At 43.3% G+C, this 16416-nt stretch overlaps 1 protein-coding gene across 1 annotated transcript in view; it reads left to right on the top strand.

Moving 5' to 3' along the window:
• Positions 1 to 12154, top strand: part of LOC118804780 (NACHT, LRR and PYD domains-containing protein 12-like) — a 40715-nt gene extending 28561 nt beyond the window's left edge. The window contains exons 7-9 of the mRNA XM_036565426.1: positions 5841 to 6014; positions 10903 to 10949; positions 11422 to 12154. Coding sequence (XP_036421319.1) covers positions 5841 to 6014; positions 10903 to 10949; positions 11422 to 11954 — 754 coding nt within the window. The 3' untranslated portion in view covers positions 11955 to 12154. The remainder of the gene's footprint in view (positions 1 to 5840; positions 6015 to 10902; positions 10950 to 11421) is intronic.
• The last annotated feature ends 4262 nt before the right edge of the window (positions 12155 to 16416 follow it).

Below are 16416 nucleotides of genomic sequence, written 5' to 3'. Positions count from 1 at the left end.
TCGCTCGCAGTGACGTGCTCTCTGTCGCTCGCAGTGATGTGCTCTCTGTCTTCATCAAATAACACTGGATCCTCTGAATTACGAGGTTGTTAATGAGTTGAAATATTTATATTGCTACATGTGAGCTAAAGCTACCGCGCTCTGAATTCATGTCATTAGACTGGCAGCCGTAAGCAGGTTTTGGCAGTAAACATTTCCATGTACAGACTGAGGGGAAATGAAAAGGAGTCAGAGCAAAATCAGTAGGTTTCCCTGCAGTTCTCTGATCTTCATCTGATGCTCACTGAAACATGAAAGATCTTTCCTTTTAGCTTGATTTGAAAAGATCTAAAAAACGGACCTGCACTCAGGCTGATCCAGTACAGACTCAGCTTAATATCACTGCTGACCCACTGATCAGCTGATTTAGGCTCTCAGAATATCCTCATTATTATTTTAATGTTGGTAACATTTTTCTGAGGATATTTTCTAAGGACATTAGCTAGGTTTTTGTTCTACTTTTCCGTTTCCATTTTCCATACATTTTGAACTGCTGCGCCATTTAAGTTTTATTTACGGTTATACTCATAAATATGCGCTACAGTAGAACATTTCAATAAGGTAGCATAACTCGTCAGAGCACCGACACAGACTGCCTTTGTTTTGTGTACCTCATAATTCAGAGGATCCAGCAGTATTCGGGAGAAAAATGTTCATAGGACAAAACATATCAGGTTCTGAACATGTTTATTTAACACAGGGGCGATAGAGGCGATTTTTCAGAAACACTATTCATTCTGGCCATAGAGAAATGGAGCTCAGACCGGGAGTTCCTAATATGGGCATAATGAAGACTACTAATGACGCATGACTACAGTGGACTATGGGCAACAAGGCACGTCACCTACTGAAGACAAACACAAACTCAGGTGCAGAGCTGAACTCAAGAAATGGGTAAACTAACAGGGAAAGTTAGAGAAGGGAAAGGAACAAACTGAAAACACTGCAAAAAACAGAAGAAGCGGATGTGAACTGTGGAACTATGGGTTTGAAAGCTGTCGTGACACAGGGTGAACTAGAGGGAGGGGCAGAAATAGGTTACAAAGTAACATACAAGTAAAGTGTAGTGATCACTTTTCAGGTAGTAATAAGTAACATAATCACATTTAATTTCGAGAGAAGTAATTAGCGACTTATTTTACTACCCCAACGTCGGTAAAAGAGTTCCATTTTTCATCATTGATCAGCAAAATGCCTCTAGTTCATCTAGATGTTGTTTTAGACCTCAGACATTGATTTTTTTGATGAGACCACAGGTAATGTTTCCTTCTGATTCAAATTTGGTTTACTTTCATAGTGTTTGTGTTTCCTGGATCCGTATTTATCTATATATTAACTCTGTAATGCTTCCAGGAGGAAAGTGGTTTCTGCTTTGAAGTCTTGGTTCTTCACAAAATCTCCTAATAATCAAATCTCCTGGAGCTCCGAATCATAATGAGATTTTTATCATGTTGTAATTAGTTGTGTGAAGAGTCAGTTGTTCTGTGTCAGAGTGTTGATATATATTGTGATGATCCTCCAGGCTGTTTGGTTTGTTTTGCCCTGAATGTGTTGCAGGTGAAATTGGGAGGCGGAGCTTGGACCTAATTGGCTACAGAGACACACCAGTGTGCAGATGTTTGGGTTTCTTTAAAAGGTTTTTCATTGTGGAGAGCTGGAGCCTCATCATCTCCCTCAGCTGTTTGTTATGAACTGGCTGGAGGCTGGTCTGTAACAATGTGGGGACTTTTTTTTGTTTTGGCTGCGCTTTTTCCTGGCTAATGTACTTGCTGGGGTTTGCCAGCGTTTTTGAGGGGGTAGGGGTGAGGATGTGGTAAGGTTTGACGTCCTGCACTCAGCTGTGAGCACGATTCTGACCCAGCACCCACAGGCCCTCCTCCTGATCTCTGGGGACTTTAACCATTCTTCTCCATCCTCAACACTGTCTAACTTCACCCAGTATGTCACCTGCCACACCAGAGACAATAAAATACTGGACTTGTTTTATGCCAATACAAAGGAGGCATATAACTCCCTACTCCTCCCTCCCCTCGGAAGATCAGATCACAACCTGGTTCATCTCCTGCCTGTGTACAAACCACTTGTACACAGAGAACCAACCATCACCCGCACAGTGAAGAAATGGACTGCAGAGTCTGAAGAGGCTTTGAAAGACTGTTTCAGCGTAACACTGTGGGAGGAGATGTGTGATCCTTATGCGGAAGATATTGATGGCCTCACACACTTCATAACGGACTATGTCAACTTCTGTGTGGAGAATACCGTACCCACCAAGACCATTCGGTGTTTCTCCAACAACAAACCCTGGATTAATCCTGATATAAAGGCCCTCCTGAAAGAGAAGAAGAGGGCTTTTAAATCAGGTGACAAGGAGGAGATGAGATCTGTGCAGAGGGAGCTGAGAAGGAAGATCCGGGAGGGGAAAGCCAGCTACAGGAGAAAGATGGAGGCCCAGCTGCAGCAGAATAATGTCAGTGGAGTCTAGAATAGCCTCAAAACTATTTCTGGACTCAAGAAGCCGGACTCCCGGGCTGTGGGGGACCACAAGTGGGTGAATGAACTCAATCTATTCTTTAATAGGTTTGATCACTCACCTGCTCCCCCCACCACAGGCACATCACTGCTGAATTCTCCCTGTCTGGCACTACCAGCATTTGGCCCTCCCCCCTCTCCTGCACCCACCCTCCTTCATCTCAACACACAGCCACCATCAGACGGCTCTCCTGCTGACATACATCCCAGCACTGTTCTCCCTTACTCCAGCCTCACATTCACATCATCCCAGGGGAGAAGTGAGCTCAGGAGGATGAAGATCAGGAAGGCTGCAGGTCCAGATGCCATCAGCTCAAGGCTTCTTAAGACCTGTGCGAACGAGCTGTGTGACGTGGACGGGTACATCTTTAACCTCAGCTTGAGGTTAGGGAAAGTCCCACAGCTGTGGAAAACATCCTGCGTGGTGCCAGTGCCAAAGACCCCACACCCCAAAGACCTCAACAGCTATAGGCCGGTGGCGCTGACATCTCACCTGATGAAGACCCTGGAGAGACTGCTTCTTGTCCACCTGCGCCCCCGGGTGAGCTCTTCAATGGACCCACTGCAGTTTGCCTACCAACCTGGCATTGGAGTGGAGGATGCCATCATCCACCTCCTACACAGCTCTCTCTCTCACCTGGAGAATGCTGGGAGCACTGTGAGAATCATGTTTTTTGATTTCTCCAGTGCTTTCAAACCCACACTGCTGAAGGACAAGCTGGAGTGCACGGGCCTGGACCATCACCTCACCACCTGGATCCTGGACTACCTCACTAACCGACCGCAATATGTGAGGACCCAGGGCTGTCAGTCGGACACGGTGGTCTGCAGCACGGGGGCTCCACAGGGAACTGTCCTCGCTCCCTTTCTCTTCACCCTCTACACTGCGGACTTCAAGTACAGCTCTGCCAGTTGTCACCTGCAAAAGTTCTCTGACGACTCTGCTATCGTCGGCCTCATCACAGACGGAGATGACAGGGAGTACAGAGAACTGACGCAGGACTTTGTGGAATGGTGCCAGAGGAACTGCCTGCAGATCAACGCAGGAAAAACCAAGGAGCTGGTGGTAGACTTCCGCAAGTCCAAACATTCTCCTCCAGTGCCTGTGAACATCCAGGGAATGGACATTGAGATTGTGAAGTCTTATAAGTACCTGGGTGTTCACCTCAACAACAAGCTGGACTGGACTGACAACACAGCTGCCCTCTACAGGAAAGGCCAGAGCAGGCTACATCTCCTGAGGAGACTCAGGTCCTTTGGCGTGCAGGGGGCACTTCTCAGGACCTTCTTCGACACTGTGGTGGCATCAGCCATTTTTTATGGAGTGGTGTGCTGGGGTAGCAGCATCTCCATTGCTGACAGGAAGAGACTGAATAAGATCATCAGGAAGTCCAGCTCTGTCCTGGGATGTCCTCTTGACCCAGTGGAGGTGGTGGGGGACAGGAGAATGAGGACTAAACTAACAAACATGCTGAAGAACCTGTCCCACCCCATGCACCGCTCTCTGACAGCGCTGAGCAGCTCCTTCAGTGCCCGGCTGCGGCACCCGCGGTGCGTGAAGGAGAGATACCGCAGGTCCTTCCTCCCAGCTGCTGTCAGACTCTATAACAGTCACGGCACTCAGTAGACAGTAGTTTACAATTACTTTCCATGTGCAAGAACTCTCAACATCACTGCCACAGCACTTTACTGTGTGCAATACCTCAATCCACCTTGCGTAGTATATTCACTGCGGATCACTGTCAATATGTTTACCACCATTATGTGCAATTATGTCAAGTGCAATATTTCTCCATTTATTTATTGTTTATTTATTTGCTATTTTATTCACTGTGCAATACTCACTACAATACATACATTTCTACATTTCTAAATTTAAATTTAATACTTTGTATATTTTTCTTGTAATTTTTGTACATATACATATATCTTTATATTTTTATTGTTTATTCTATTTTATATATCGTTTGTATATTTCCTGCTGCTCTGTTTTCTGTGCTGCTGTAACACCACAAATTTCCCCGTTGTGGGATTAATAAAGGATTATCTTATCTTATCTTATCTTATCTTATCTTATCTTATCTTATCTTATCTCCCTTGGTAGGTACAGCGGCATGTCTATTTGGTCATATAGGCCCTTTTTTGTTTTAGTCTGTTATTTTTGAGTGATGATAATATGTGAAGCAGTTGACTCAGGGGCACATCTGAGGTGCTAAGTATGGCTAAGTATGGCACTTATGGGCTTTGGTGCATAAATACCTGCCACTAGTAACTGTTTGAAGATCAGGGTCTACTTAGTTAGTCGTCTCTTACCAGTGTCAGCGAGGGGCTTTCACACACTTGTTTGACATCTTTTGTATCACTTTTATATCCCTCTTTTTGTAATTTAGCTATTTTTTGGTTCCACTGCATAGAGTTACTCATTTTTCAGACCTCATTAAACTTGAGGTCGTGTTAGAGGTTTGCACTGGGCTCCCTGTGGATGGGGCTTCAGTCATTTTGGGAAACAACTTGGCTGAGGGTGTGCGTAGTGTGATGTCACCACCTTTTCTTGCAGCCTTATGTTCTTGATATTTGTCAAAGATACTGACAATGTGATGGCAGATACATTGTCACAGATACCAGTCTCTTAATCTTTCTACCTGTTATTTGGCATTTTGTCCTGTTTTTGCTGTCTTTAAACTTCCCAGGGCCGGACAGTGCAAGGACGTATTGGATGGGACACATTAATGAAAATTGTAAAATGTAGAATTCATTTTTTTGCACATCTTTGTGGTTGGTGGTATATAAAGTGTATTTTTTATGTGGGGTTATGTCAGTACTTTTTTTGAGGGAGAGGGTGTGATGACCCTGCACGCTGTTAAGTTTGTTTTGCCCTGAGTGTGTTGCAGGTTGAATTGAGAGGGGGAGCTTTGACCTAATTGGCTACTGAGACACGCCGGTGTGCACGTTTTTCTTTTAAAGGCTTTCCAATGTGGAGAGCTGGAGAGTTTTCTCTGTTTCTCTTTACTGCAGGTTCATTTTCTGGCCATCTTGGGGCTAATGCTGTCAGCAATTAAGCGGGTGGGCTTCAGTAGGGCTGTCTTTGTGGTTTGAAGCCCATTTTTAAATAGATTAATTTGAAAATAAAAACATGTTTTCGCTACAACTTTCACTCATTGTCTCTATCAGTTGTTTTTTATGAACTGGCTGGAGGCCAATTCTGTACTGCAGTTGGGTATTGCTGTATTTAAATCCCATATGTCCATCTTTTTCTTTCCTTTCTGCAGATTGTCTGGCTGTATGGTTACAGATGAAGGCTGTTCTTCTCTGGCCTCAGCTCTGAAATCAAACCCTTCCCACCTGAGAGACCTGGATCTGACCTATAATCATCCAGGAGAGTTTGGAGCGAAGCTGCTCTCTGTTCTACTGGAGGATCCACACTGTACACTGGAGAAACTACAGTGAGTTACTGACTTACTATCTCTGTACACAAACTGACTGTCATTATATACATTATTGACTGAAATGTTTTACTGTAGATGTGTTTGTTTTTGAATTGTGACTGAAGACATCTTACACACTGAGTTTAACTTCTCACTATCAAACTCTCTCGCACTCACTATCAAACCTCTCACACTCGCTATCTAACTCTCTCACACTCGCTATCAAACCCTCTCACACTCGCTATCAAACCCTCTCACACTCAGTATCAAACCCTCTCACACTCAGTATCAAACCCTCTCACACTCACTATCAAACCTCTCACACACTATCAAAACCCTCTCACACTCACTATCAAACCTTTCAGACCCACTATCAAGTCTTCTCACCCTCACCATCAAACCTTTCAGACTCACTATCTAACCTTTCAGACTCACCAGCAAACCTTTCAGACTCACTATCAAACCCTCTCACACTCACTGTCAAACCCTCTCACACTCACTATCAAACTCTCTCACTTACTTTTAAACTCTCTCACTTACTATCAAACCTCTCACACTCACTATCAAACTCTCTCACACAATCATACTCTCTCACACTTACTATCAAACCTTTCAGACTCACTATCAAACTCTCTCACACTTACTATCAAACCTCTCACACTCACTATCAAACTCTCTCACACAATCATACTCTCTCACGCTCACTATCAAACCCTCTCACACTCACTATCAAACTCTCACTCACTATCAAACCTCTTACACTCACTTTTAAACTCTCTCACACAATCATACTCACTCACATTCACCATCAAACCTTTCAGACTCACTATCAAACCCTCTCTCACTCACTATCAAACTCTCTCACACTCACTATCAAACCTCTCACACTCACTATCAAACTCTCACACAATCATACTCTCTCACACTCACTATCAAACCTCTCACACTCACTATCAAACTCTCTCACACTCACTATCAAACCTTTCAGACTCACTATCAAACCCTCTCACACTCACTATAAAACTCTCTCACACTCACCATCAAACCTTTCAGATTCACTATCAAACCCTCTCACATTCACTATCAAACCTCTCACACTCACTATCAAACTCTCTCACACAATCATACTCACTCACACTCACTATCAAACCCTTTGACACAATCAAACCCTCTCACACTCACTATCAGACCCTCTCACACTATCAAACTGTCTCACACACACTATCATACTCTCACACTCACTATCAAACCTTTCAGACTCACTATTAAACTCTCACACTCACTATGAAACTCTCTCACGCTCACTGTCAAACCCTGTCACACTCACTATCAAACTCTCTCACACTCGCTATCAAACCTCTCACACTCGCTATCAAACCCTCTCACATTTGCTACCAAACTCTCACATTCACCATCAAACTCTCTCACACTCACTAACAAACCCTCTCACACTCACTATCAAACTCTCTCACACACACTATCATACTCTCACACTCACTATCAAACCTTTCAGACTCACTATTAAACTCTCACACTCACTATGAAACTCTCTCACGCTCACTGTCAAACCCTGTCACACTCACTATCAAACTCTCTCACACTCGCTATCAAACCTCTCACACTCGCTATCGAACCTCTCACACTCGCTATCAAACCCTCTCACATTTGCTACCAAACTCTCACATTCACCATCAAACTCTCTCACACTCACTAACAAACCCTCTCACACTCACTATCAAACTCTCTCACACACACTATCACACTCTCTCAAGCTCACTATCAAACCTCTCACACACACTATAAATGAGACGCTCTAGTTAGACAGCAGTGATGTCTCTGCCTGTTCCCGCCCACTGCACGAGACTGGCGTTTCCCTCCCTCAGTCGTCAGAATCACATTTAGCCAACATGGTTCCTGCTCTGGCAGTTCATATGCGTTTTTAATTGTATTTGCTCTGAATGAAACAACAAAATAGACAATAGTTGTGGTCAAACGCGGAAAGTATAGGCTATTTGTGCACCTTTATGACTATAAAACAGATAAATACCCCAGAAAATCAGAATAACTTACATTTGAAGATGACGTCGCTGCTTGGTGAAGCACTTCTGCGCGCCATCTTCAAACAAAAGTTGCGCCGCGCTGCCTCGCGGGTTTGCCTTAGCGGCTGAGGAAACATCCGATGCTCTCTTGATATTCAGCCAAAATGAGGTACCTCAGTAGGCAGCATATTTGAGATATCTAAGAATTGGGACAGCCTTCTTGTCGGGAGCGCGCATATTGTGACGTAAAATGCTGTCTATGTAGAGAGCTCACTAGGTTTTGAGACACGCCCAATATGTGCATTAAAAGGTAAATCAGAGTCTAGATTTACACCAAGATTCCTACCTTCAGCTTTTATTTGTAGAGCCAGATTTCCAAGTCTTTCATTCACCTTGTTCCTCTTATAATTATAATTATTTCTGTCTTTTCTTCATTTAGCTTTAGAAAATTGCTGTTCATCCAGCTAACTATGCTGGACAGACATATAGTGAGCTTATGTACTGAACTGACATTGTCTGGAGCCACAGATATATACAGCTGTGTATCATTTGCATAACTATGAAAATTGATGCCCTGCTTCCTAATAATCTGACACAGTGGCAGCAAATACAAAGAAAACAGAAGTGGATGTAGCACAGAGCCTTGTGGTACACCACAGAGAATACGATGCTTATCTGACATATGTTCACCTATGTTTACAAAACAGTGTCTTCCAGTTAAATATGTAGAGAACCAGTTTAACACAGTTCTAATAAGACCATCCAAGTTCTCAAGTTGACTTAAAAGTATTCTGTGGTATATAGTCTCAAATGCAGCAGTTAAATTCAGAAGCATAAGTACCGAAACATCACCAGCATCAGCATTTATTCTCAGATCATTCACCACCTTCACTAAAGCAGTTTCAGTGCTGTGATTTGCTCTGAAGCCAGACTGGATTTCATTGTGTTCATTTAGGAATTCATTAAGCTGTGAGAGACTATCTTTCAATTATGTTACTTAAAAATGTAAAATTGGTCTGTGATTGCTAAGAACAGAGGGATCAAGGTGCTGTTTCATCAATAGTGGTCTTACAACTGCTGTTTTGAGTGTGTCTGGTAAAGTGCCGGTTTACAAAGAACAGTTTACAATGTCCAGCACAGCTGGACAAAGACTGTCAAATACTTCATTAAAAATGCTGTTGGAAACCACAGGTGGAGGAATTTAACTGCATGACAACTTTCTGAAGTTCTGTCTCAGTGATCTTTTTAAAACTATTCATAGTGTTTTGGAGTAATAAAATGTGACCGGATGTTTGTGATTTTTGTATTAAAAATCATGCAAAATCATTACATTTTGATGTTGAAGCCTCAGTGAGAATCACTGGTTAATTTAGGATTTAACAGGCGATCGATTACTTCTGTCTCTCTGTTTGTACTGCATTGATATAAATATTTATACAGTTTTTAAGAATTTCATAATGAATAGTTAGTTTATTTTTTCTCAATTTCCATTTTGCTCTGCGTTCAGGCGGAGGTGGTGGAGGGAGGAACAGAGGAGGAGAGAGAGCTCAGTACTTTGAATCTGTAGCTGGTGGTGAGTTCAGGCGGAGGTGGTGGAGGGAGGAGCAGAGGAGGAGAGAGAGCTCAGTGCTTTGAATCTGTTGCTAGTGGTGAGTTCAGGCTGAGTCGGTGGAGGGAGGAGCAGAGAAGGAAAGAAAGCTCAGTACTTCGAATCTGCTGCTGGTGGTGAGATGAGGCTGAGATGGTGGTGGAGGGAGGAGCGTAGGAGGAGAGAGAGCCCAGTGCTTTGAATCTGTTGCTGGTGGTGAGTTGAGGCTGATGCAATGTAGGGAGGAGCAGAGGAAGAGAGAGAGCTCAGTACTTTGAATCTGTTCTTGGTGGTAAGTTGAAGCTGAGATGGTGGTGGAGGGAGGATCAGAGGAGGACAGAGAGCTCAGTGCTTTGAATCTGTTGTTCGTGGTGAGTTCAGGCGGACGCAGTGGAGGGAGGAGCAGAGGAGGAGAGAGAGCTCAGTACTTTGAATTTGTTGCTGGTGGTGAGTTCAGGCGGAGGTGGTGGGGATCCAGGCCATCTTCTGCGATGCTGGTGTCCCCAGACTTCACTCTCCACAGGCGCGGTTGACCATGAGAGTCCCCGGCGTAAGTTTCACAGGTCTGGCCTGGTTCAGGTGACCTCTGGTCAGCGTGGAATTTGCCCAGGTCCCGGTGGCCCTGTTGCTTAGCGCACCGCATTTCCCATAACCTTCCATAGGTCTGGGTAAGCTGGCCGCTCCAGTGTAATTTACAGCTAACTAGCCTAGCAGAGTGATTTAGAGCTAACTAGCCTAGCACTGTGATTTTGAGCTGACTAGCCTAGCATTGTGATTAAGTGCTGATTACCCTAGTACTGTGATATAGAGCTTACTCGCCTAGCAGTGTCATTTAGAGCTAACTAGCCTATAATTTTGATTTAGAGCTAACTAGCCTAGCAGTGTGATTTAGAGCTAACTAGCCTAGCATTGTGATTTAATGCTAACTAGCCTAGCAGTGTGATTTAGAGCTAACTAGCCTAGCACTGTAATTTAGAGCTAACTAGCCTAGCATTGTGATTTAATGCTAACTAGCCTAGCAGTGTGATTTAGTGCTAACTAGCCTAGCACTGTGATTAAGAGCTAACTAGCCTAGCACTGTGATTAAGAGCTAACTAGCCTAGCACTGTGATTTAGTGCTAATTAGCCGATTAGTGTGATTTAGAGCTAATTTTAGTTTTATCTGGACCGTAAGGTCTGAAGGGGGTGTTATGCCGTAATTATCTGTTTTAGTCTTTATTTTAGTTTTGATTTCATATCAATTTTAATGAATGTATAAATGTGTGTGTTTGTTCTTCAGGGTGGATCATGGAGGGAAGATCAGGATGAAACCAGGACTGAAGAAACGTAACACACACACACACACACACACTATACACTACGCACACACACACACTGTAAACACACAGACACACACACACACACACACACTATACACATCCATACACATCATACACTCACATGCACTGTGAACACACGAACATTATATATACTCACATTAAAATTGTCTGTCTCGTCTGTGTGTGTGGGTATCTATCTCTGTGTGTGTGTGTGTATATCTGTGTGTGTGTGTGTATATCTGTGTGTGTGTGTGTATATCTGTGTGTGTGTGTGTGTGTGTGTGTGTGTGTGTATATCTATCTGTGTGTGTGTGTGTGTGTGTGTGTGTGTATATCTATCTGTGTGTGTGTGTATATCTGTGTGTGTGTGTGTGTGTGTGTGTGTGTGTGTATATCTATCTGTGTGTGTGTGTGTGTATATCTATCTGTGTTTGTGTGTGTGTGTGTGTGTGTGTGTGTGTGTGTGTGTGTGTGTACAGATGCGGTTAATCTCACTCTGGATCCAAACACAGTGAACTGTCGTCTCTCTCTGTCTGAGAGGAACAGAAAGGTGGATTATGTGAGAGAAGATCAGTCGTATCCAGATCATCCAGACAGATTTGATTTCTGGCCTCAGGTTCTGAGTGTGGAGAGTCTGACTGGACGCTGTTACTGGGAGGTTCAGTGGAGCGGAGAGGCTGTTATATCAGTATCATACAGAGGAATCAGGAGGAAAGGAGGCAGTAAAGACTGTGTGTTTGGATTCAGTAAACACTCCTGGAGTCTGAACTGCTATAATAACAGTTACTCTGTCAGACACAGTAAACAGAGAACTGATCTACCTGCCCCCCCCTCCCCCTCTAACAGAGTAGGAGTGTATCTGGACTGGGGGTCCGGCACTCTGTCCTTCTACACCATCTCCCCCAACACACACACACTGACCCACCTACACACATTCACCACCACATTCACTGAACCGCTCTACGCTGGATTCTACATTTATGACTCAGTGAGTCTGTGTGAGACAGAATAACCTCTACAGAGAGAGAGAGAGAGAAAACAGAGGGTGGGCTGAGAGAGAGTGAGAGAGACACAGAGAGACAGTGAGAGAGGGACAGAGAGAAATGGAAATATGTTTGTTGTTCATCAGTTTGATCTCAGACTGCAAATATGAGAGAAATCAAACCTTTCTGTGTTTAAATTTTTCAGAATAAATAAAGAGAATAAAATAAACTGTTTTCTCTAAAATGTGATGCAGACAGAACAGATCAGATCAGAAACACACAGACATGAGTTACATTTCAGATTCACTGTTACACAAACACACACACTATATAAACACGCGCACACACACACACTGTACACACACTGTACACACAGACACACAGCTTGTTCTACTGCATTTGTGTTTATTTTCGTTTATTCTAATGGTATGTAGACGTACATTCACACACATAAACCTTATGGACTGAACCTGTTATCTGTATTTAGCTGAGTCTGTTTCTGAGAGACGGAGATTCTGCTGTGGAAACGGGCAACATTTCCTCTCCTGTGTACGACGATACAGGCCTGTTCATCTCTGCACTGACTGAACAGAGACTGAATATTTCATTCTATCAAACTCTTAATCTACTTCTGTTCTACTTATTTATAGACACAAGTGAGAAAATCTGCCCCACCAAATAAAGCACTTCAGCAGCAGATCAGATATGAACTTGAACAACCTGTCAATCATTCAAATTAAGCAGATAAAATATTAAATGATGTCATTCTAATGATGGAAGACAAGGAATGCAGATTTTACCACTGATGTCATTAGTTGATGGTCAACAGTCAGTTTATAAAAAGTGTTTAAGGAAAAGTTGGGCTTTAATAAAACACAACCGTAAGCTTTTTACCCCATCAGCTCAAATCAAACAAAGTGCTCTCAGCCCCCCCATGACCCAGGAACTCAGACAGGATAAACATGGTGGGCACTGTCCCGCCTCAGTCATGTTGGGGGGGTTAATCTTAACACTAACATCCCACCCTGAGTGTAGTGAAGACTTTACAGTCAAAACAACTCCTTTAAAATCCTGTTTCAAATATCAGCATGAAGACAACTAAAATCTCAAAAACCAACATGAGCTTAAAGACTCAATGCAGTTTTTTGGTGAACATTTAACCTGAGCTGTCACACCGGACCATCCGAAAAACCTCACTTTACACCACATAAACATCTCGATGTAATTGCCTTGATTAGATTGAACTGTCTTTGATCTTTGACTTGGTTAGATTCTGAATCAGCTGCAGGTAGAATTCATACTGCTGATGTTGAAGTAGCATCTCAAATTTCAGTGGGACTCATGGTGAACATGCAGCCCCTCCATCAGACACTCATTACTGAAGCACTTGGTAATATAAGGTGGTGTTATTCCCAGTTAAGACCAGTAGGTGGCGTTATGCGCATTCACCGTTACTCTTGTTCCTTGCTGTGACGTTGCTTCCCTTTAGTCTCAGTACTGTTGTGTTCTGTGAAGGTGAGCCAGGCCGAGTTTTTTGTCTCCAACAATCCTTGTTAATCCTTGGAAAGTCTTGAATATCCAGTGATGTTCTGTGTAAATTAGAGATGTAGTAAACTCCGTCACTTGTTTGGTGGACATTAGTAATTATTTGTGCTTTATCGTTGTGGTTTTTATCATGAAAGCTGCGACCTGATCTGTATGTGGGAATTACGGAATCAGCCATGTTTCTCTATGCAGAGTCAGCTGCCCCTAAAAATGCAGTTTATGCCTTTTATTTCTTAAATGTTAGTTACTGAGATGTGCAGGAGTTGAAGAATATTTCATGAGCATTCTGTGTTTGTGGGGAATTTCAGCTTTGCCTGTGTTGTCTAATGCAGAGACAGTCTGTAAATCAACACTAGCAGTAGTAGTTATATAACTCATTCTGTCTGAACCAGTTTTAAAACTGAGCTTGTTTAACACTGTTTAGTTCTGTGAAGATGAAACTGCTGCCTGTTGGGAAACAACCAAGAGAAGTCTGCAAATAAAACAGCGCCACCAGCTGATACACCACAGTTCTGCGCTCCCTGGCTCCTTTTCATTCCATCAATTCACAACGCAGAGCCTTGCTGGGGAGCTGCGTGAGAGAAAACAGGGTTACAGTAACATCAGGCCAGTGCGCACACAGCCAAGCAGCCACGAGCGGCATCAGAAAAATGACCACTAATACTGCATAATAATCCCAAATAAACCTCCACATTACACAGACAGTTCAGCGGCGGGCAGACTGAAATCAGTGGGCAGGCCTGTAAGATTTTAAATAACCTACTCTTTGATCAGGGCATTACTTACGAATGAAGTCATAACGAAGTCCATCCTCCTGTCCTTCTGGATGAAGCGGTTGATGGTGCAGTTCGGCAGCTGATCCTTTGCTTTAAATTCATGAACAATTCCTTCTCAAGTGTTCTGATGGTGATGGGCTGATAAACTTCCTAAATCACAAAATCCATCTCTGTTCCAAAACCCACTCTCTGTGCCAAACAGCAAGCAGTCCCATCAGCAGAGCTTTAGCTCCTTGGTTGATCCCGTCATCCAGGGGTGTCGTGGTGTAACTGCTGAAGCTGAAATGCCTCTCGAAACCCTTTTTTGCACCAGGTTAAGCTCTGGTGTTGGTCGTCCTTTACTGATTAACTCCAACTTCTCATTGAAAGTTAATCTAGAAAATGGTGTCGATAATAAACTGGCAGCGATGTCTTCATCACTAGCGGTAACGCTACCCTCAGCTTCCATCATGAACCAACAAGCTAGCTAGCTTGTTTCACTAGCTTCGTGTCCCCAGAGCCTGTGTGTCTCCACAGCGGGCGGAACCTGTCATAAAGTTAGTGATAACAAAGCCCACCCATTTAGAGGAAAGATATGATTGGTCAGTTTTACTGTCATTTGAAATTGGTCTCTCAGTGAATTACTGTTGCTTGGCCCTCTGCAAATTTATAGCTGGACCACCAAATCACCAACAGTCTTTCCAGCAACAGCAGATATGGCAAAATTCTGATAGGGGGAGACAGAGGGGCTTCTCTAATTTAACCCTTCACAGTCCGGTACAAACTGAATAGGCAGGTTTGAAGGATTTATCTGCTTAGATTTGTATTTGTTTAGATGTTGATTAACAAAATATGATCAGATAAAACCAGAACTGCTCAACTTTAAAATATTATTTTTAGAATATTTTAAGCCCTCTCTGAGAGCGTAGAGGGCCCTGACGGTTCCCCTCTGGGATCTCCACCCAACCTTTTTTAGACTGCAAGGCTATAATCCTAATGGTTCTAATGGTCTTTTTTTTTTTTCAGCAAGGATTCAATGTAAGATATCAGATAACAGAGGAAATTCTGTTCGACCATGAATGACTCTGGTCACCATGATGGAGCTGAAGTTCGCTTCATCTTCACCAGCTTCTCATTCGAGTTTTCCATTCCACCTTAAATCGTGCAGTAGTTAACTGCACCTGTACAGGTGCCAGAATGGAACTGCTGAACCATTTAAGGTGGAAGGGATTCAAATGAGAAGCTGGGCGGTGGTCAGTGTGTTCAGAAGGAGTTCAGGCTTCAGTAGATCTCTAACTAACATAAACCCAGTTTCTCAAAGCGTGTTTTCATATTAGGATCAAACTACACTGCTTCTGTGATGTGGACGTTACATTATGACAGATTTATATTCATTCTCTAAGTCTGTGAAATTTAAGATGACGTAACTGAGGCTGCGTCCCAAAACACCGTGTTTGACATGCTGCACTAATTAACGCACTTCTAAAAGTGGAACTTACTATTTAGCTCTGTAGTTTGTGGTTTGGGACGCAGCCTGAGTTTTCTGAAGTTGGCACTGATGCTGCCATGTGACGTCAACTGAAAGCAGCAGGCAAAAAAGTTCAGGTATGAGCCGATCAGGCTGCTGTTTTATAGCCGTTTGATGGATTTAACCAAACTGAGCTCTCAAAACTCTCCAGGGACAAATTTGAAGTTCACTCAGGTTTTGTACAGCAGCATATTAAGCATTAGAACTCATCCAAAAGGGCACTAAACATTCTGAGAGAAAAGGGGCAGCTGACTCTCACTTCGTTTAAGGGAAAGATGGCGGTGAATGTATAAGCTGGGGATGAGAACTCCACGAAACGTTGCTCTTTAATCAGCTTTCTGTTAGTTTACCTGTTACTGAGCATCACATGTGCACATGTAAACATCAAATACAGCCAACTAGAACTGATACACATCAGCTCTGTGCACAGCAGGAGATCAGATCATAACATCCCAGCAGAGTTCATCAGACTGACAGGGTCTCCGTGGATTATAGTTCCAGCTGGGAGGTGACAAAGTCAGCGGAGAGAGAGGAAGCAGAAACGTGGCTGTCAGGTCGGCAGACGTGCTAGGCTAGTAAACAACCTGCACAAACCTCCACTGCCAGGTCTCTTCATCTCCAACACAAGATCACTCACCAATAAGATGGAGTAGCTGGAGCTCA

This window comes from Colossoma macropomum, unplaced genomic scaffold, assembly GCF_904425465.1.
Source record: "Colossoma macropomum unplaced genomic scaffold, Colossoma_macropomum, whole genome shotgun sequence".
In the NCBI taxonomy this organism is placed as follows: domain Eukaryota; kingdom Metazoa; phylum Chordata; class Actinopteri; order Characiformes; family Serrasalmidae; genus Colossoma; species Colossoma macropomum.
Note: the sequence above shows the minus strand (reverse complement) of the source record. Positions and strands in the feature narration are given on the sequence as shown.